The 22,957-nt window shown below is 41.2% G+C and overlaps 1 protein-coding gene across 7 annotated transcripts in view; it reads left to right on the top strand.

Moving 5' to 3' along the window:
- Positions 1-22,957, top strand: part of TANC1 (tetratricopeptide repeat, ankyrin repeat and coiled-coil containing 1) — a 242,642-nt gene that overhangs the window by 106,852 nt on the left and 112,833 nt on the right. For all 7 annotated transcript variants that reach the window (XM_047870166.1, XM_047870169.1, XM_047870167.1 and 4 more), the window contains one exon: positions 2,075-2,275. In XM_047870166.1, the coding sequence (XP_047726122.1) occupies positions 2,075-2,275 (201 nt within the window). The remainder of the gene's footprint in view (positions 1-2,074; positions 2,276-22,957) is intronic.

Below are 22,957 nucleotides of genomic sequence, written 5' to 3'. Positions count from 1 at the left end.
CTCTTCAAGGTCCCCTGCCCATCGTGTGCATGTACCCCTTGAGACTGTGGCCTCAGCACTTTCCAAGTTCTACATCTCCTAGTTTCGTTGCCAAATAGCCAGGAGTCAGGTGACCAGGCACCATTCTTGTAGGCATAGCACCTGCTTGCATTCCCTAGATGAGACCAATGTGGTGGTGGGGACTGGTCATGAGCACCAGATATAGGACCGGAGAAAACAGCTCTCTTTTCCTCTATCTTCTCAAATCTCCTTAGTCGGGGAGGCACTTAGCCCCAGTGGGCACTGGCATTGCAGTATACCCCCAGCTCTGCCTTAAGATCTCTTTCATTGACAGATAGTCAAAGGAGAGGCACCTGGGAAACTTCATGTCCTGGCTCAAGACCTCAAGGACAGGTGGTTTCAGAAAGATTTCTGGCTTTATCCACAGTGGTGTAAGAGTAGCTCCTGGGTCCTGGGAATTGGTGGTATCTCACAGTACACATCATAAAGCAGGGTGAGCGAGGGTTATAGGAGGACCAGAGTGGGTGACTTCACTGTTCACATAGATTTAGGATCTAAAGATTTCCACTAATTCCTTCTTGCTTCCTTCCCTCAGGGACAGAACATTTGTGTGAATGCTCCTTTTTTTGAAAATTCTAGTGAAGGTTTCCTGGTAATTGTTTTCTTCTTCAAATACCAGTCACTTGGGAAACTCAAGATTTATCACTAAATGTCCAAGTTTGTTAAAATCCTTCAAGCATAGCTGGCCCAGGTGTGACTAAAATTACCTTTCTGATGTTGCCAACTTATCCATTGTGGGACCCACGGCTTTTCTGTTCACAGATCTACTGGTTTTGAGCTGCCTTTGAGGATCAAGCATGAGCCTGTCTGCCAGTTTTAACCCCCACCCCCCAAACTCCCAGTGTGTGGAGGGGGTGACTACATATTTCACCGTGCCTCCTAACATGAAAAACAAGCACAGCGATGCAATTTGAACTTGATGATTTGGATCACATCCCTTTTGAGTCTTGCGCACAAAGATCTACACAAGTTGAGTTCTGATTCAAATCCAGGCCTTGAGTTTTCAGAGTCAGGAAGGCCTGATAAGGACAATTTGGGTAGTATTTACCAGAGAGACTAGTTTGCTTATGGAAAACTTTCTATATCTTTCCAGTTCTGTATATAAATTAGAGCTTGTAGATGTTTTAATCATCAGGATAATGATTTACCTTCCCTCTTTACCTGTCCTCAGTTGCTTCATAGTACACACTAGAGGGGGGGAAAGTAATGGGTAGGGGAGGAACAATAAGAGGAGAGCTTATTATCGGAATACTTGAGGACCAGCTGTATCTTTTTCAGAGAGGCTAATCCTCACCACCATACTCCCTTCCTTTTGTACTCTCTATACTGTAATTGCATCCTCTGTATTTTGTTGTTGGATCTGCTTACCCTAGAATATCTGATTTCATAATAGTAAGCTTGTTTATTCTTAAGCTGAACACCAAGAAGAACCAGCTTCATCAGTAAGCCATATTTCTAGTCTCATGACTAAGGGTTGAGCTGGTCGAATTGGAGGAGGGGATCTAATGAGAGAAGAGATATAGTGCTGGGGAGGAATGTTGAAGTAGAGAGACCCTCTCTTGGAGTATTTTATTGGAGAGAAGTGAAGTTGGAGTTCTGGAATGAATCTGGGTGTTCGAATCTACTCTAAGATACTTGGGTAAGACCAATAACCTCCCTCCCCTACTTCAGCTGAAATCTGAAATCACAGCTTCTTGTGAATCATTCATACTTGGTCTTAATCTAATCTGAGATTGGCGGCTTTCTGGACCCATTGTTAGGAGCGAAACTGGGCCAGTTGATATGGTCCAGAATGGTGTATGAGGCAGAGTTCATTGATACTTGAGTGGTGAAACTTGAATTTTCTCTCACATAGAAAAAGTTATAAGAGTGGTAGAAGAAAAGAAAACATTAAAAAACAACATAGGTGTCAACGTAGGTGACATATGAGAATTATATTCTAAGGATGTAGTTCTTAGGAATTAATCTACCTGTAGTGGATGACCTAATTTATGGTTTTTTCTCTTCACTCCAGGAGGTGACTTTGGTCCAGAGACTTCTCCCCCAGTCCTGCCCCCTGGCCATGGTGGTGACTTGTCTGTGAGCAGCGTTCCTGTGGCAGAAGACACCTACAGGGTGAGCTTGGCCAAAGGTGTCTCAATGTCTCTGCCTTCATCACCTCTGCTGCCTCGACAGTCTCATTCGGTGCAATCAAGATCAAATAAAAAATCCCCAGGTAAGTAAGCAACAAAACAGCACCCTGTCTTCGTTATATATGTAAGGCATGTATTGAGATTAAGCAAAACTAGTGCTTGTAAGAAATTTCCTGGGAGGTTTTTTCTTTGTTACAGTAACTTCTGGAAGAAGAAAATCTCTAAAAAACAAAGTTTTGATTTGAATTTAGACTAATTTCTTTAGTTTAGCCTATATACAAACTATTTTGATAGCTTAGGTTAGACTTTTACCAAGATTCAGGATCTTGTTATCAGTATTAATGTTAATCAATCATTGGTCTTGTTTTCTTGGTGGTGAATTAGGAAATGCTATAATCTAAACTCATTGTGGTGCATTTAAAGATTTTGGATTTTGGCAAGTGTAATCTGACAGCAGTCCATTTATTACTGCCAAGTGTTATATACTAATATACTTTCCTTGATTACATCACTCAGTATTTGAGTAGATATACAATTTGTGAAAATTCAGATTTGTAAAGGGGTGGGAACAAGGGTCTCATGGATTACTTGTTTAAAGTATTTTGGCTTCCTTCATCATTACCAACTTTTTGCACTTAACATTACCAATGAAAACACAAACGTTAGTTAACTTTGAGAGGTTACGAATCAGACGTGAGGAAAGCCTTTCCAGAATGCTGATACCCACAATCATGAAAGTTCTTTGATCTTCTTTTATGTTTGCTGAGCATTTGTTTTCTGAGGGTAGGATAGTTTGGGGTCTTTACTGATCAGTCATATGCCAGTGAAAGGATTCTTCTCATTTATCCATGAATGTGTTTGGGATTGGTCTACATTGTGTCCTGGGCCTATAAAATTGGTATCTGTTTTTCTGGTTTCCTAAATGTTTGTATTATTTGAGATGTGATAGGCATGATTTCTGAATCATTTAGTGGATATTTTCGGTTTGTGTGGTGACAAAATTAAGAGGACAAACCTTGACACTTTGAATGTTAGAAATGATGCTATGAATTGGTAAGTGTCCAAAATCTTTTATTGTCCTAGAGCTTTCTTATTTTGGACAACATTGTTTACAATCCAGTCATTAGCTGGAACTTGGAAACCTTTTTGGTATGAAGCAATTTCCTGTGCCAAGGAATTTGACCTGTTTATCAGTATTTGGGGAAATTCCTGGAATGTCCTTCTTTCTCTTTGCCTTTCCCTACGACTGTATCTCTGTCAGATTTCTCTTCTTCTTTCAAATCCTGGTTCCCACACTGCCTTTCTTGCTGGTTACCCCATTGGAATGACTATGCAAATTGTACATAGCGTTATACTTTTTTCTGTATCAGCCACGTCATTTGCCCTTTTTCCTTGAATCAGTGTGTTCATGTGCATCCTGTGTCTGGTGGGCATCGACAGGCATGATGTCTTCTTTAAGTATACTTCATCTATAAAAAACAGATAATAGAATTCTGAACCTATCTGGATTCCAAAGGGAATAGTACTTGCAAGTGCCAAGTGCAGAGATACGACCTTAGGAGAATTTGCCCTCCTATATAGCCTGTGTTGCTGCAAAGGAATTGATGCTTCTTGGGCCTTAGGCCTGGTGAATGCCTAAGAGACTAGGGAATATGCATTTCAGATAGGATTTTATTATTAACAAATTAAAGATTTGTTTTAGTGGAACTTCAATCTTCTTTTTAATTTTTCTTAATTTGATTTCTTTCCAGTTCTATGGAGATACACTTGACCCATAACACTGTGTGTGTTTCATGTGTATAACATAATGATTTTGTATATGCATGTGTATATTACAAAATGATTACATTAAGGTTAATTAACACATCTATCACCTCATATAGTTATAATTTGTTTATTTTATGAGGTTTTAGTGGGATGTTAGGGATGTTAGGTAGCAATGGATGGCATGGCAAGCATGGGAAGCATGGCTATCCAGAAGTGTCTCAGAGTCTATAGGCTCACTGGCCAGAAATCCCTGACGAGGCCTGGTCTCCTGTGTCCTGACCAAATTTGATATCCTTAGTGTTGAGAAAATATCCTATAGTTTGTTTCTTCTCCATGGGAATAAAATTTATTTCTGCTAAACTCTGCGCAAGGCCTTATGAATAGAAGAGAGTAGTTTTGCAACATTCAGCTTTTTAATGGATTGAAGAAAATACTCTCCATTTAGATGCTTTGGATCCAAATTTAATACACTAAGCAGATTCTCCTCTAACGGAGCCATGCTTGTGCGTTGCCTAAATTTGTGCAGCAAATTAGTGTCTCACAGTGGTAATTTGGCTTCATTATCTTGGCAATTTTAATTCAAAAGGGAAGCTAAGGGCAGAGATGCTTGCTTAAAAATGGCGTGACTCAGAGTACATCAGACAATAAACAATGTTTACTACAGTGTCTAACACAGGCAGGTTTCTGTTGAAGCCATATTGTTAGAAAAGTACCCAGAGACCTACTGTTCTACCTGCCTGTAAAATAAGTTGACATATGGTTGTGAACGTGCACTGGATTTAAAAATAGCCTTCTATTTAAAAAGCTAGCACTGTTGCTAATGATACAGTAAATACATTGTGTGTGCCACACCCCTAAGTATTGAGGCCTGCACTAGTGGGCTATGCTTCAGAATCTTGTCATCTTTCAGACCTAGCTCTGAAATTACCTTGATGACTTCTGTTCTCATTTTTTTTTTTAATTTTTTTTTCGACGTTTTTTATTTATTTTTGGGACAGAGAGAGACAGAGCATGAACGGGGGAGGGACAGAGAGAGAGGGAGACACGGAATCGGAAACAGGCTCCAGGCTCTGAGCCATCAGCCCAGAGCCCGCCTCGGGGATCGAACTCCCGGACCGCGAGATCGTGACCTGGTTGAAGTCGGACGCTTAACCGACTGCGCCGCCCAGGCGCCCCTGTTCTCATTTTTAAGATAAGACCCTCTCTCTCTCTTAAGAAGGTACATAAAAAAAAAAAAAAAAAAAAAAAAGAGAGAGAGAAAGAAAGAAAAAGGAAGGAAGGAAAGAAGGAAGGAAAGAAAACCTAAACCTGTTTTACTTGTTTGGATAGAAACTCTTTACTAATTGATGCTAATCAAGAAACTGTCAGGGACTGAAACTATTTTGGCAAAGGTCAAATACTATAAACCCCTGTAATAGGCACTCAGCATAGCCTGTATTAATGAAAGTTTGTATTTTAATACAATAGGTGGTTAGCTCCTGGGCCTTGGGAACTCTGGGCCAGAGAGTTTCATTAACCTTGCAATAATGTGACCCTGCATTTTTCATTGTTGAGTTTCTTACATTCCACTTATATTGCTAGTTAATATTATTTACTCTCCTACTACCTTGCTCCATATATTTATATTTTTTCTATTATTTAGTCTGAAGCTGCAGTTTTTGAGTATTGTTGCAAAATTTTTTTTTTTTTTTTCTGAATGATAACTACATTGTGGCTAAAGAAAACAAGGACCAGTATCCCTTATAGTCTTGTGGTGGTTGCAAGCCTTTTTGGACTAAGAAGTCATTAATATTTGTAATGTATCCTTTTGTCTTCCAGAGAAGAGCAAAGCCCATTTCCCGTGGTTTATTTATTAGTAATATCATTAGTTACTTTATAGTTGGATTATATTTCCCAGATCACTTTGGGCCCATTATGAAACACTCAAAAGGTAGGGCATGAACGAGAAGCAAGCTTTTAAAATACTGTGATGGGGGTACAGCAGCAGATGGTGGAAAGTGGGTGATCTTGCTTTTTTCATCCTCACTTATACGAGGAGACTGGATGGTGCTGGCTGTTTGCACTTGTGCTGCTTCCGGTTCTAGTTCCGTCTCCGTTGACAGAGCTGATGTAGCAATTGTGAAAACCCTCCTGGCTGTCTGTTTCTTTAAGGGAGAAACCTCAAAGCTGACAGCCTGTAAAGTGGAAGTCATTCTACCCTTTGATTCTTGGACCGTAAGTTAATTCTCTGCCAAGGCCCTCACCCTCTAAGAGTGTTTCTTGTAGAAAATTTGGAGATCCCAGGGTAGAAACAGAACTACTCTTAGCGTTTTTATTAAAAAAAATACTTTTACCTATTCCATCTAGACCTGAAACCACACTCGTGCTGCTTTTTTTCACTTAATATTATATCATGAACAATTTCCAATTTGCTTGAAGAACTTGAGATTTAATGTCTGTTGTTTCAGTATCCTATGATTGATTAAAAAATTTTTGTATATGTTTTATTTAATGTTTTATTTATTGAGAGACACAGAAAGAGAGAGAGAGAGACAGACAGAGAGAGTGGGGTAGGGGAGGAACAGAGAGAGAGGGATTCACAGAATCTGAAGCAGGCTCCAGGCTCTGAGCTGTCAGCACTGAAAGCCCAATGCAGGGCTTGAACCCATGAACCACGAGATCATAACCTGAGCCAAAGTCGGGGATGCTCAACTGACTAAGCCACCTAGACGCCCCTCTATGATTGATTTTTAAAAATTTTTTTTTCAACGTTTTTTTTTTTTTTTGGGGGGGGGGGGACAGAGAGAGACAGAGCATGAACGGGGGAGGGGCAGAGAGAGAGGGAGACACAGAATCGGAAACAGGCTCCAGGCTCTTGAGCCATCAGCCCAGAGCCCGACGCGGGGCTCGAACTCACGGACCGCGAGATCGTGACCTGGCTGAAGTCAGACGCTTAACCAACTGTGCCACCCAGGCGCCCCATGATTTTTAACTAATTTCCAGTTGTTGGATATTTGTTATTTTTTCAGGCTTATTTATTTATTTACTTTGTTACTGTGGGTTGGTTTTTTTTTTTTAAGTTTATTTATTTTTGAGAGAGAGCAGGGGAGGGGCAGAGAGAGGGAGAGACAGACTCCCAAGCAGGCTCCCCAGTGCAGGGCTTGAACTCACAAACCGTGAGATCATGACCTGAGCCGAGATCAAGAGTCAGACGCTTAACTGACTGAGCCACTGAAGTGCCCCCAGATCTTTTTAAATTGTAGCATAAGCCCAGACATTTTGCTTTGTTCTTGCTGTCAAATGCCTATGAATTCAAAATTATTAATTGCGATAAAATACACATAACAGAACTTACCATTGTAACCATTTTTTAATGTACAGTCCAGTAGTGTTAAGTACATTCACATTGTTGTGCAACCGGTCTCTAAAACTCCTAATGTGAATGTTTTGTCCAGTAATTTTTACACATATCCAATCTCGTAAGAGTGGCAAGTTCCCAGAAGTGGAATTATTGAACAAAATGGACTGCATTTTTAAAGAATCTCGATACATAACTGCCCAGTCACTTTCCAGAAAAGCTGTATTGATTTCACATTCCCTCCAGCATTCTTTGAGAGGCTGCTTTTTGAAGTTAATGTCTTCTGGGAACTGTCTTAGATGGATACTGCTGGTGAGGTGCTTTGTCCAGGCTAGCTGTGGACTACTCAGAATTAGTTAGAAGGGGCTGAGAGAAGCCCTCCTGTCACCTTCCTCTTTTGAACTCCCCTCTGTTGGCACCTCTCAGGAAATTCTCACTTTCTTTTCCTTCCACGATATTGTGTCAGGGGAATTATCACAGCTGAGTCAGATCAAGTTCATGGTCAGAAAAACATAAAGCTGGCTTCCAGTTTTAGCTACAGCCACACTCTGTTATGTGGGGAAGATGATAGACATGTTAGAGTTGGAGAGGTCGCCAGGCCACCTGTGCAAGGCCTCTTTGCAGATATGGAAGGGATGGAAGGTATAGAGCTTGCCCCAGTGGGCAAGTATTGATAGAGTTTTGGCCTTAGCCCAGGTCCGCTGCTCTGTCCCCAGTACGTTCTCCTAGTCCACTCTGCATTGTTCTGCTTGTACATTGTTGACACATGAGCTGTAAATGACGTGGCTTTGCGTTCTGGTTGCATGCACACAGGGAGGCCATAAGCTTATGTGTCCACATGCATCTGTGACAGGAAATGCACAGTCCCAGTACAAGCCTGCTTGTAGAACCAGCGAGTGCTAGGCCCTGCTTTCACCTAAGTGGTCAGGGCCACATTCAGTGCTCTGACTTTCATCAAGGACAGTTCCTCCTGCTGTGTGAATAGGAAAACATTCTTTGTTTCCTCCTGGAGACTTGTTATTTGATAGCCTCCTCCTAGAAGTAGGTGGCTGCCTGTGCCTCACTGCCACACCCAGCTGTGACCCAGACACACACTTTCTGTTGTTCGGTGTTTACACATAGAACTCATGTGCATGCCTTTGCTCCCCTGTGTGAAGCTGCGGACCTTTTTGTGTGCCGTTGACTAACCCACCCTTGATCCTGGTTTGTCCGTACCTTGGAATCACCCCAGAGTTTTAAAGACTGCTGATGCCTGAATTCTACCTTCAGAGATTCTGATATAATGCATATGAGGTATGGCCTGGACATTGGGATTTAAGATTTAAAAAGAAAAAGCTTCCCACATGATTCTAATTAATATGTAGCAAAGTTTGAGAACCATTGATAAGGAATTAGATGAGATAATCACATATTCTTTTTTAATGAAGGTAAATACACAGGTATCTTTATTTTCTAAATTTTAGAAATCATATTTGAGGAGGGAAATACATTACAAAAATGTACTAAAGATACAGTAAATCTTGGTTTCCTCATGCCCCCAGAAAGACAACTTCTTCTGACACTTGGTTGAATGTCTTTCCTGCCCTGTTGTGTACCACTAAATGACAGTGATGTATTTGCCCATTTGCCTGAGCACTGGACATGTGAGAAGCTCCCAGTTTTCCACTAAATAAAGAACAGTGGAAGAACATTCTCGTATATTAGTATTTAAAGGCCATCTCTGATATTTTCATTGCATAGACTTTGAAAGTGGGATTACTGGGTGAAAATGTAATGAATGTTGAGAGTGGCTTATTCTATACTTGTCATTTGTACTCTCTGGTGTGTGTGTGTGGTGGGGGGGGATTTTTGTGGCATTTGCCCTCTGTTCTACTTGGGTGATAGGTATTTCTTATCAAATCATCACAGCTTTCTTGCTGTTTGTTTTAAGGCCATCAGTCATGTATGTCACTAAAACATTTTCTCAGATGATCATTTTCCATTTAATTAGGTTTATAGTGTTTTATGACCCACTAAAGTGTTTTTTGTTCTCTCAGTTCAAATTTACATACTTTTCCATTGTGATTTATCCCGTTGCATTTTAAAACACAGCTTTATTGTGATGTATCACATACCCTATAATTCACCCATTTAAGGTTTACAGTTCAACATTTTTAGCATTTTCACAGGGTTGTGCAGCCATTGCCACAATCTAATTTTAGAACCTTTTTATCTGCCTTAAAAAAAAAACCAAACATTTGCATTAGCAATTACTCCACATTCCTCCCTACTTCCCTCCCCCTCTTCCTAATCCACCATCCTGCAGCCCTAAGCAAACAGTAATCTGCTTTCTATCTCTGTGAATCACCCTTCCTGGACATTTCATATAAATGGAATCTTGTAACATGTGGGCTCCATGACCGACTTCTTTCATAGAACAGTGTTCTTTAGGTTTGCCATGTTGTATGTAGTATGTATCCGTACTTTGTTCCCTTTTATTACCTAATATTTTGTGGTATGTGTGTGCCACATTTAAAAATCCATTCTTCAGCATATGGACATTTGGGTTTCCACTTTTTGGCTCTTACGAATAATGCTGTTGTGAACATTTGTGTATACATATTTGTGGGTATGTAGCTTTTCATTTCTTGGGTATACACCTAGGAGTAGAATTGCTGGATCATACGACAACTGTATATGTAACATTTGAAAGTACTACCAAAATATTTTCCAAAGTGACTGCACCGTTGTGCATTCCCACCAGCAGAGTGTGAGATTTCCAGTTTCTCTACATTATTGCCAACACTTGTCATTGTCTGTCTTTTTTATTATAGCCATCCTAGTGCATGTGAGCTGGTCTCACCATAGTTTTATTACTAAGTTGTAAGAATTCTTTTTTTATTCTAATTACAAGTTCTGTAGTATGCAACTTTTCTTCCATTCTTCAGGTTGTCTTTTTCACTTTCTTGATAACGTTGTTTCAAGTGCAAGTTTTTAATTTTGATGTAATCCAGTTCATTTTGTTGCTGTCCTTTTGATGCTCTAAGAAACCATTGCCTAATCCAAAGTCACACAGGTTTATGCCTATATTTTCTCCTAAGAGAGAAAAGGGAGCAAGATCCCTTTTGAGTTAATTTTTTTATGTTTATTTTTGAGAGAGAGTGTGCACATGTGAGAAGGTGACAGAGAGAGGGAGACAGAGAATCCCAAGTTGGCTTCATGCTGACAGCAAAGAACCCTGTGTGGGGCTCGAACTCGGGAACTGTGAGATCATGACCTAAGCCAAAGTTGGATGCTCAAATGACTGAGCCACCCAGGTGCCCCGATTTTTGAGTTAATTAAAAAAATACTTTTAATGTTCATTTTTGAGAGAGAAAGAGAGGCAGAGCATAAGCAGAGAAGGGACAGAGAGAGAGAGAGGGAGACACAGAATCTGAAGCAGGTTCCAGGCTCTGAGCTGTCAGCACAGAGCCAGATGCAGGGCTCGAACTTGGGAACTGCAAGATCATGACCTTAGCTGAAGTCGGATGCTTAACCGACTGAGCCACCTGGGACACCCTTGAGTTAATTTTATGCATGATGTGAGGTAGGGGCCAACTTCATTCTTTTACATGTAGTTATCCAATTGTCTCAGCACTGTTTCCTGAAACGGTGAGTGGCCTTGACCAAGTCATCTCTATGCTCTAAACCAGCCCTGGTGTTCTGCTTTCCCTTTTGCTTAGTCCCTCCTTCCCATGCCCAAGGTCAGAACTTCCTCTGTTAGAGTTGACCTCGTGTATGACTTGCTTCTTTTCCTTCATCCAGACTTCCCTCGTGTCTCTCCTTTTCGCTGTGTGAGAAAAAACTTCACGCTCCAAATACCTGTAGCCCTGTGCTTTCTCCTCCCTGTGCACAGCCTCTCATTGCATGTCGCTGCCCTGACAGTCCATGAGCTCCTTGTCTTTGGTTCTTGTCTTTGTTTCCCCATGGAAACCTTGAAAACAGGATGTAATCACTTCCGTTGGTTACCCTGGTGAGGGGGCATAGGTATCTACTGGTTAAAATGAATAGGAATTTAGTAATTGATGGTCATCAGCTCCATGTGATTGGCTGAAAATACTAATAAGCAATTTCAGTGTAATGACCTTATGTTTATAAGGCTAGAAACATACCTTCCCCCGTATCCACAGAGAACTGATTCTTTAATTAACGCCCTACCTCTCTCTCAGGTCTTTGCTATCATTAGGCAGTGAGCAAAGGGGAGTAGGTTTTAAGCTGGGTTTGTCAGGGGCCTTCTCAATCCTACTTTTCTATGCTCCCCCCTGTCACTCTTCCATTTTCTCAGGCTCTTGGCATTTTTGCTGCATGTTTCCCCCTGCCTGCGGTTAATGATGACTGGAGGCTTTATCCAGTCACACTTTATAGCAGCGTCAGCTGCACCCTGTGGTGGTGTCAGATGGCAGCTAGAACAAACCCAGTGCCATGCTCAGAAAGGAGTCTTTTTACCTCAAGAAAACAGATGGGGGCAGGGACAGCAGTGGTGGGAATCTCTTCTTTCTGATCCTTTCTGATTCTCAGAGAAACACAGAAGTCACAGAAGCTCATGGAACCTACTGTATTTGTAAGTAACATTGATGAACGTCATTGTAAAGTAGAAGTCGGCAGGAGGAAAAGAGTGATGTTCCAGCTCGAATCCTCAAGCTTGTTGTGAAACAAGTCTGTGTGTCGGCAGGAATGGCTGGCTGTGTTCCAGGTGGAGGGGCAAGGGTGTGCAAAGCCTGGAGTTGGGAAGCTGAAGTGAACACGGAATGGTGATCTCTAGAGGAGAGCTCAGTAAGAACCAGGGTGCCTTACAAAGGGAGAACTGGGACCACAGGGAAAATCTTCATTGTCCAGACCTGGAATGTTAAACCAGTAAGCTTTGTCTCTGGGGACTTATTGAGAGTAGCTAGTGAACAGTCGCACGTGGAACCCTTTCTTGGCACAAGTGTTCTGAGAAATAAAATTTAGGAAACCCTTCCAAAGAGGTGTGACTTTCTATCCTTTCCATCACCAAGTAAGTCATCCTTTATTGGTTAGAGGTCCTACGTGGCAATTGATGAGCCCACTTTTTTTTTTAAATTTTTAAAAAATGTTTTGTATTTATTTTTGAGACAGAGAGAGAGCATGAACGGGGGAGGGTCAGAGAGAGAGGGAGACACAGAATCCGAAGCAGGCTCCAGGCTCTGAGCTGTCAGCACAGAGCCCGATGCGGGGCTCGAACCCATGGACCATGAGATCATGACCTGAGCCGAAGTCGGATGCCTAACCGACTGAGCCACCCAGGCGCCCCTCCCACTTTTTTTTTTAATAGAATTTTTTAAAGAGCAGTTGTAGGTTCACAGCAAAATTAAGTGAAATGTACGGAGATTTCTCATACACCCCTAGCCTCCACACATGCACGGCCTCCCCCGTTATCGACATCTCTCATCACAGTGGTACATTTGTTACAATCTGTGAACCTGCACTGACATGCCGTTATCACCCAAGGTCCAAAGTTTACATTCTGGTATTAGACAGTCTGTGAGTTTGGACAAATGTATAATGACGTATCCATTTTTATGGTATCATACAGAGTATTTTCACTGTCCTAAAAATCCTCTGTGCTCCATTGCATCTCTCCCACCCACTGGCAACTACTCACCTTTGCAATTACAAACTCCATAGTTTTGCCTTTGCTGGAAGGTCATATAGTTGGAATCCTATAGTATGTAGTCTTTTCATACTGGCTTTTTCACTTAGTATGCATTTAGGGTTCCTTCACATCTTTTCATGGCTTGATAGCTTATCTCTTTTTAGTGCTGAATAATAGTCCATTGTCCGAATGTACCACAGTTTATTTATCCCTTCACCTACCGAAGGACATCTTGGTTGTTTTCAGGTTTGGCAGTTTTGAGTAAACCTTCTGTAAACATCTGTGTGCCAGTTTTTGTGTGGACATAAGTTTTTAATGCCTTTGAGTAAATACCAAGGAGTATGATTGCTGGGTCATGTGATAAGAATACGTTTAGTTTTCTAAGATAAACTGACAAACTTTCAAAGTGGCTATACCGTTTTGCATTCCCACAAGCAATGAATAAGAATTCCTGTTGTTCTAGGGGCGCCTGTGTGGCTCCGTCAGTTAAGCATCTGACTCTTGATTTCGTCTCGGGTCATGATCCCACAGTCGTGAGATTAAGTCCCGCATCAGGCTTTGTGCTGGACATGGGGTCTACTTAAGATTCTCTCTCTCCCTCTCCTTCTGCCCCTCCCCTGTTCATATATGCTGGCACACATGCTCTCTCTCTCAAAAACAACAACAACAACAAATTCCTGTTGTTCTACATCCTTACTTGGATTTGGTGTTGTCAGTTTTTTGGATTTTGGCCATTTTAATAGGTGAATGGTGGGCTCTTATTTTAATTTGCAGTTCCCTGATTGCATGTTGTGGACCATCTTTTCATAGCTTATTTTCTTTTTTCTTTTCTTTTTTTTTTTTAATTTTTTTTCAACGTTTTTTATTTATTTTTGGGACAGAGACAGACAGAGCATGAACGGGGGAGGGGCAGAGAGAGAGGGAGACACAGAATCGGAAACAGGCTCCAGGCTCCGAGCCATCAGCCCAGAGCCTGACTCGGGGCTCGAACTCACGGACCGCAAGATCATGACCTGGCTGAAGTCGGACGCTTAACCGACTGCGCCACCCAGGTGCCCCTTCATAGCTTATTTTCAATGTGTATATCTTTGTTGGTGAACTACCTCTTAAGGTTCGGATCATTTTATTTATTTTTTTTTTTTAAATTTTTTTTTCAACGTTTATTTATTTTTGGGACAGAGAGAGACAGAGCATGAACAGGGGAGGGGCAGAGAGAGAGGGAGACACAGAATCGGAAACAGGCTCCAGGCTCCGAGCCATCCGCCCAGAGCCTGACGCGGGGCTCGAACTCACGGACCGCGAGATCGTGACCTGGCTGAAGTCGGACGCTCAACCGACTGCGCCACCCAGGCGCCCCAGGTTCGGATCATTTTAAAACCCAGGTTTTTTGTGTTCTTGTTGAGTTTTAAGAGTTCTTTACATACTTTAGATTATAGTCTTTTATCAGATGTATCTTTTTTCTCCCAGTTTGTGGATTGTCTTCTCATTCTCTTGACTGTGTATTTCTCAGGGGAAAAGTTTTTAGTTTTAATGAATTTCAGCTTATAAGTTACTTCTTTCATAAATTAGGGTTGTAGCTAAACAGTCATTGCCATAGCTAAGGTCTTGGGGTTTTCTCTTCTCTTACCTTCAAGGAGTTTCATAGTTTTGCCTTTTACATTTTGGTTTGAGATCGATTTTGAGTTAATATTTGTGAAGGGTGTAAAGTCAGTGTCTACATTTATTTTCTTGCATGTGATGAATGTCCAATCGTTCCAGCATCATTTGTTGAAAAGACTTTGCTCCATTATATTGCCTTTATTCCTTTGTTAAAGATTAGTTGACTGTATTTATGTGGGTTTCTGGGCTCTCTATTCTGTTCCATTGAGCTATTTGTCTGTTCTTATGTCAATACTATATGGTCTTGATTTCTTTAGTTTTATGGTAGATGTTGAAGTAAGATAGTGTCAGTCCTCTAACTTGGTTCTTCTCCTTCAAAGTTATTTTGGCTATTTTGGATGTTTTGCCTTTCCACATAAACTTTAGAATCAGTTGGTTAATATCTACAGAATAACTTGCTGGGATTTTAATTGAAATTTCATTGAACCTGTAGATCAAGTTGGGAAAAAATTGGCATCTTGACAAGGTAGAATCTTCCCTTTAATGAGTATGGAATATCTCTCCATTTAGTTAGTTGTTTGATTTCTTTCACCAGCATTTTGTAGTTTTTGTCATGTGGATCTTTTACATATTTTTTTTATACCAAAGGATTTCACTTTTTGAAGTGCAAATGCAAGTAGTATTGGTTTTAATTTTTAAATTCCATTTGTTTATTACTGGTATATAGGAAATCAATGGACTTTTATATATGAACCTTGTATCCTACAAATTTTCCATAATCCCTGTTCCAGGTATTTTTTGGTCAGTTATTTTGGATTTATTACATACATGAGCATGTCATCTGTGAAGAAAGTCAGTTTTATTTCTTCATTCCCAGTCTATGTGCCTTTTATTTCCTTTTCTTGCTTTATTGCATTAATTGGGACTTCCATGGTAATAATGGAAAGGAGTTGGTGAAAGGGGATATCCTTGCTTTATTCCTGATCTTAGTGGGAAAGCTTGTTTTCACCATAAGTACGATATTAGAGTTTTTGTAGATATTCTTTATCAAGTTGAGGAAGTTCCCCCTCTATTCCTAGTTGACGGAGAGTTTTTATCATGAATGGGTGTTGGATTTTGCCATGAACTGTCAATGTCTACTGATATCATCATGTGATTTTACTTTTTAGCCTACTGATGTGATGAATTACATTTTCTGATATTGAACCAACCTTGCGCATCTGGGATCAATCCCACTTGACCGTCATATATAATTCTTTTTATACATTCTTGAATTTGATTTGCTAATATTTTGTTGAGGATTTTCGCATCTGTATTTATGGGAGTTTTGGTCTGTAGTTTTCTTGTAATGTCTTTGCCTGCTTGTGGCATTGGAATAATGTTGGCTTCATAAACTCAGTGAGTGAGGAAGTATTCCCTTCATTTCTATCCTCTGAAAGAGATTGTAGACAACTGGTATGATTTCTTCCTTAAATGTTTAGTAGAATTCACCAATGAACCCATCTGGGCCTGGTGCTGTTTTGGAAAGTTATTTGTTGATTCAATTTCTTTAACAGATATAGGCCTATTCAGCTTGAGCTCACTGTTTGAAAAGCCTAGGAGAATAAATTATCCATCAGAAGTCAGAAATCTGTGAGACCCTGGTTTTAGTTAACTAAAATATTAATGATCTTGATAGGTGCAACTGTCTCCATCCGTCTCAGTCTTGGGCAGATTGGAACTGGATTCACCTCCCACTTGGTGTGCTTGGGAAGGTTATAGGTGTTTCCTCATCTGGGAGATGGGAGTAATAATGGTGCTTCTCTTTATAGGGTAACTGAAGTTTAAATGAGATGTAGACGGTGAAGTATAGGGCCTGATACACAGCTTTTCTGTGGTGGTTGCTGTCTTAGTGGTGGTGGTGGTGGCTACTGGTGGTAGCCATCAGTTGTGGAGCCCGTCTTCATCTTCCTTCATCTGACTTAGTGGCCTAGAATGGATTCCCACAGTATCTGTCTTCTCAGTTCCCCATCCTCAGCCAGATGCCCCTCAGAGGGATTTCATCCTCAGACATATGTGTTTTCTGGCAAGCATATGTCTTTTTGATGTGCAGCAAAGCTTTATTGTCTGTGAACAGGACATGAAAGCAGCATAATGCAGTGGCTGGCCCACTGTCTGGGTTCCAATTCCAGCTTTCCCACCAACTACTTGTATTATTCATCTCTTGGTTTGCATGCGATTTGTGTGAAGTGATTAAAATGATGTCTGTAAAATTGCCTTGTAAACTGTGATGCAAGTGCAAAGGTTTAAGAAAGAAGTTCTGAGCAGAAAAGAGAAATTTGGGCGAAGCAAAGGTAGGATGGCTGGTGGTCCCCTGCCTCAATGACTTGTGAAGCTCCTGTGAGCTCTTTATGAAACAGGAGAAGCAGTCCCTGAAGTTGATGGAGAGTAAGTGCTCCAAAGTGGTTCACACTTGCTCACCGGGCAATGAGAGCAGAACTTCAATGGAAGTTGAGCAGACAGTTACTCGTGTGAAGGTGTGCATGCAAGCATAGTTACAGAGTTGTTCCTTATGCAGGTAAGTGATAAAATTGGCATTTAAGACAGAAGTCTTTGTGCCAGGTTACCCTTGAATACCCCTTAAGTTGCTCCTAAATGCCATATGCAGACAGACTGCCTCTGGATGGCACATTTTTCTTCTGCCATTGACACAGATTGTTGTTTATTTGGATGTACCAGATGAAGTAGGAAGCTTGTACTCGTGTCTGATTGGTACCAGAAATGTGTACCTTACACACAGAATCCCATTATGTGAGGGTGTGTAGGGCCAAGAGTGGCTGAGGGAACAGTAGGTACGTGTGTCTCCTGCCTTGCAGAGCACATGCGGTTGAATGCAAGTGAAGTAATTGTGCCCAGGTTACAACTCCATTGTAACACTGTCATTTTGAGAGTATAGGAGGTATTATGGGCACTTCTCTCTTGGGCATTTTGATATTTCACAAGGACTCTGGATGTGAGGCTTCAGTACGCAAAAGAAATTATGTGCCTGCTGTGCACATCCTAGGGTCTAGTGTTAATATTTGATACAGAAATTAGAGGTCTTGAAGTGAGGCTCACAGGCTAGGAATCTCCTGTTATTTTAATCAGAAGATTGTAGACTGAGATCTTTAGCAAAAATTCAATAGAAATTTTCTTTATTAAAGGTAGTTTACTTTTACAAAATAATTTACAGCATTTTTTTTCCAGTTCTAGAGTTCTTATTGGAGCCAGGTATATGTACTGTATTTGAATGAATGTATATATGTACTCATACATGCATTAAAGTTTGAGTATATGCATATAAAAGATTCTGAGAATGCATGATTTTTTTAGAAGTGGTGTGATTTAAGCAGATCTTATGTACATTAGGGAAGATGAACTTGTATATCCTTCGTTTCCCTTGCTGTCATCTAAATGGGGAAATTCTATCCAAGCATGTAGTGCTGTGGTTAGTTTCTAGCCCTAAAAGGTGGATAGACCTGAGGTTCAAATCCAAGGTCCCTGTTCTTAGCAACTCTGTGCCCTTGGAAGTGACTTGACAAGCTCTTTGATTCTTGTTTTCCTCATCTGAACTGGAGAATGAATGATCTACCATATAGTTCTTTGAGAGGATGGAGAGGATGCTGGTAAATGCCTGGCTCCTAAAACACACTCAAGAAGTTTGCTGCCACCTATAACTTCTGAGATTAGGTAACTTGCCCCTTTTTCCATGTGTTGGCTTCTCCTACTTCCTCCTCTTATGACTTGAGTTTGTCTGACCTGGACAGTGAGGAAGACACCTCTGCCTCAGTGCAAGGACCGCTGAAGCCTTACTGTTGGTACCTGGATTTGGGTCTATAAGCACAGGAGCTGACCTGCCGACAGCTTCTGTGAAGGGTCTGGTCAGCTCTCTGGCTGCTGTTCATTTCCTGTAATAGGTATTGCTCCCAGTCACATGCCTTGTTTATTTATTCTTGGTCCTATTGTAGTTCTTATTGAAAGCGGTAAAGATCAAACAGTGAGAATGCAAGTAGCCAAGATTTGGAGGAATGTGAGAAGCAGTTCACAAGGAAGCAAGGTGATACCAAAGTTTTTGGGGTGAGGGTAGGAAAACCACCCAGCGTCTTGAGGGGAGGGTTGATTCTGCCTAGCTATGAAAGATCCCTCACAATGTGAGCCATGTGAGACTCTCAGGAAGAAATGATGTCAACAGACCAGGTCAAGGAAGCATACGTTAAACACTTTCTGAGGACTTGATATTTACTTGATACTAGGCTTTGCTGCATATTTTTTAAAAGTTTGTGGTGTTTTTAAATTTTTTAAAAAAAATTCTAAAATTTTATTATTTATTTTTGAGAGAGAAAGAGACAGAGTGAGAGCCAGGGAGGGGCAGAGAGAGAGGAGACACAGAATCTGAAGCAGGCTGTAGGCTCTGAGCTGTCAGCACAGAGCCTGACGCGGGGCCCGAACTCACAGACCATGAGATCATAACCTGAGCCGAAGCCAGATGCTTAACTGACTGAGCCACCCAGGTGCCCCAAAAGTTTGTGGTGTTTTAATAAGCAATTGAGGAAGAACAGGTCCTTTTAGGGCAGGAAAAACCTTACTATAGCTTCATACGCATGAGTCACCTAGACTTTTTCACTGTTGCTTGTAGATTTCTTAACGATGTAGTAAAAGGAAAAAATAAAACCTTTTGAGTCCAATATGTTTTCCCTGAAATGAGAAAGAAACCTAGCAGACTGCTCAAGAGAATGATTTTTAATTTGCATTTGGATACTCTTATTTTTGTGGTTTACTTTCCATTTCTTCCTTTCAAACTGGAAATTCTTAGTTCGTGTGCCCTTTGGCCTTTAAAAATAGTCCCTCTTTATGCACTACTGCTCTTTTGAGCTCTTGCTTCCCCCGCCTCTCCTGGACTCGCTGGCAGCTGAGTTGGCAAGAGATTTTTCCAGGATCCCTTTCATCGTAAGAGGACACTGTGTAGGTGGATGTGACTTTTTTTGGTGGTGACCTTTATTTTTCTGAATGGCCTCAGAGGCACTCTGAGTTGCTTCAGTCTTTCTTTTAGTTGGTGATTTCATGAGGCTCCATAAACATTTGTCTTCTAAAGGTTTATTGAGCATGAGCTGTATGTTGGGCTCTGGGATAGAGGTGAGGTAGATAGGAAGGTAAATAAATACTTGGCCCCAAGCTTTGAGGACCTTCCAGTTTAGTGAGAGAGGTGCTAACTTGTAATGCTTAGCGGTGTCTGCAAAGTTGTGATGCCATGGAAAAGAGCAAGAATCTCTGGGGGCAGCTGGTAATGTGCCAAGTGCATGTGACACTGGAAGGCACTCTTAACGCATGAATTAGGAGGTCCATAGCTAATGGGGTTTGAGCTGGGCAGAAGGACTGTTCTGTAGGGAAGGGACAGCCCCCTCTGAAATCTGGAGAACATGCAGGCAGGTGAGTGACTGGAAGGTACTGGCTGGAGCTCACAAGGCATTGTGGGGCAGCAGGTAGTGTTAGAGAAAAGTGTGGAAATTCAGTGGGAGCCAGGACTGATTTTAGTCTTTTGGCAGTGGTGTCCTTTAGTCTTTAAGTAGAGACATGGAATAGATAAAGGATTTAGGACGGTAACTATTTTATAGAGGCCATCTTGGATTTGGGGAGACTGGTTGGGCCTCTTTGGTAATGATTCAGTTGAAGTATAGTTACTGAAGCCTCTGCACTGATGAGAGAATGGAGGGAGGGGGAAATCTGCTTAAGAAAGTTGTAGGAAAAAGAATCTATAGGTTGCGGTGACCTATTTGTATATGGGAATGAGGGAAGGAAGACAAATGCAGAATGGCTCTGGGCCAGGGCTTGCTGTCTCTTTTCATATCATGGCATGTAGGAGATGTTTGTCCAGCCACGAGGGTAAATGGACTGTCCCTTGGGGTGCTACCCCAGACTTCCCAGCAGTCCTGACAGCTAAGGGATCCATGTCTCTGTATGCACTTCATTCATTCTTTGCAAACCAGTTGGGAAGCTTGCCAGGGGCTCTAGCTTGGTTTTCTAGGTGGGTTCAGATTAAAAAAAAATTTGTTGCTCTTGTGGTTTTACCCTCCCCTCCTATATAATTATCAGGGTGTCTCCAAGGTGATTATTAGTCTCGTATTTTAGGTAAGGCTCTGATGATTGGAATTTCAACTCCAGTTGTGGGATTTCAAGTCATGCTGTTTCTGTCCTGCCATGGATGTAGGTGCTGTGTAATTAACTATGGTGTGGATTACAGAAACAGGTTGGTTGGGAGGGGTGCAAAGTTTGACTTTGAATATCTTGAACCTTGGATGTTCCACAGAGCCTTGTTTGTGAAGAACATTGGGGAGTTGGAAGTGCAGAGCCTGAGCTAAGAAGAATTTCAAGACATGGCATCTGTGGGAGAGACTGGGAAGTTCAAGTACAATAAGGAATGGAAAGTGTTCACTTTTGGAAATAGGGTAGTTGCTGACAGAGTAGAATTTACAAGTTTCTTCTGTCAAGGGCCAGATAGTAAATATTTTAGGCTCTGAGGGCCATACGGTCTGTGTTGTAACTACTCAGCCTTTTCATTGTAGCACAGATTAGCCATAGACAGTACATAAATGAATGGTCATGGCTATCTATATTGCACTAACATTTTATTTATAAAAACATGAAATGGGTCAGATTTCACCCCTAGGCCATAGTTTGCCAGCTTAAAGGAAAGGAAGTGAGGAATGGAAAGTTAGTATTTGTTTAGTACTTAACTGTGTACTAGATATCTTATAAATAAATATATTTAACCCTGAGGTATAGGCACCCACCCCATTTACTGTTGATGGAGAGACCCAAGAGTTTAGATAATTTGCCTAAAGGTTGCATAGCTAGTTACTGCCTGGCTGGGATTTGAACTTCCATCAGCCTGATTGCAAAGCCCTAGACATTTCCATTTCACCTCATTGCTGACCAGAACAGCAGCCTTAGGTTAGTTTCCTCTCAGTAGGTGCAGATGGCACAGAAGCCATCAGGCTCTTTAGTCCCATGGCCTTCAGTGGTGTCATGTTTTTTTGCCTCACCCCTCTATTAGTTTCTAGTGCTGCCATAACAAAGTACCACAGAGTGGGTGGCTTAAGTAACAAAAACGTATTTTCTCACAGTTCTGGAGGCTTAAGTTCCAAGATTAAAGTGCTTGCAGGTTTACCGCCTCCAGTGGCCTCTCTCCTTGGTGTACAGATGGCCTCTTTGTCACTGTGTCCTCATATGGTCTTTTCCCTGTGTTTGTCCTCCTGTCTCTGTGTGTCCAAATTTCATCTAAACAGGACACCACTCAGATTGGATTAGGGACCATAGCAGGGGCCTCTTTTAACGTAATTACCTTTTCATTTTTTATTTATTATTATTTTAAAAAGGTTTATTTAAATCTTTTTTTAAAAGTTTATTTATTTTGAGAGAGAGGAAGAACACTAGCAGAGGAGGGGCAGAGGGAGAGAGGGAGAGAGAGAGAGAGAGAGAATCCCAAGCCGACTCTGTGCTGTCAGCACAGAGCCCTATGTGGGGCTCCATCTCAGAACCATGAGATCATGGCCTGAGCCGAGATCAAAAGTCAGACACTTAACCGAATGAGCCACCCAGGTGTCCCTTAATTACCTCTTTAAAGCCTAGTCTCCTGGGATACCTGGGTGGTTCAGTCTGTTAAGCATCCGAATTCGGCTCAAGTCATGATCTCGTAGTTGGTGGGTTTGAGCCCCACATCGGGCTCTGCACTAACAGTGTGGAATCTGCTTGAGATTCTGTCTCTCCTTCTCTCTGCCCCTTCTCCACTTACACTTTCTCTCTCTTTCAAAAATAATCTTTAAAATAGCCTAGTCTCCAAATACAGTCACATTCTGAGATACTGGAAGTTGGGCTTTCAACATATGAAATTTGGGAGAACCCCATTCAGCTTGTAACAACCCTCTTCTTCTGTGGTGGCTATCAAGGGACTATCAGGAACAGAGCCTAAATTCCTTAATGTAGAAGATAAAGGCATTCTCCGGTATGTGAAGGTGTCTCTTAGTTACCATTTGAGACTTGGATGAACTTTTAAAAATATAAACTTATTTTAGTTTTAGATTTATAGAAAAGTTGCAAAGATAGTTCAGAGTTCCCATATACCACATACCTCGTTTCTTGTATTATTAACATAGTACATTACTGTCACAATTAATAAACTAATACTGATACATTATTATCAAGTAAAGTCAATGCTTCATTCACATTTCTTTAGCTTATAACGAATATCCAGGATCTTATTCAGGATACCACATTACATTTATTTGTCATGTCTCCCTAGGCTCCTCTTGGCTGTAACAGTTTCTCAGACTTTCTGTGGTTTTCATGACTTCAGCAGTTTTGATGCTTACTGTTAGGGTGTTTTGTAGGATGTCCTCCTGTTGGGATTTGTCTGAT

The sequence above is a fragment of the Prionailurus viverrinus genome, chromosome C1, assembly GCF_022837055.1.
Source record: "Prionailurus viverrinus isolate Anna chromosome C1, UM_Priviv_1.0, whole genome shotgun sequence".
Taxonomy (NCBI): Eukaryota; Metazoa; Chordata; class Mammalia; order Carnivora; family Felidae; genus Prionailurus; species Prionailurus viverrinus.
This window is presented reverse-complemented; position numbering and strand designations above follow the sequence as displayed.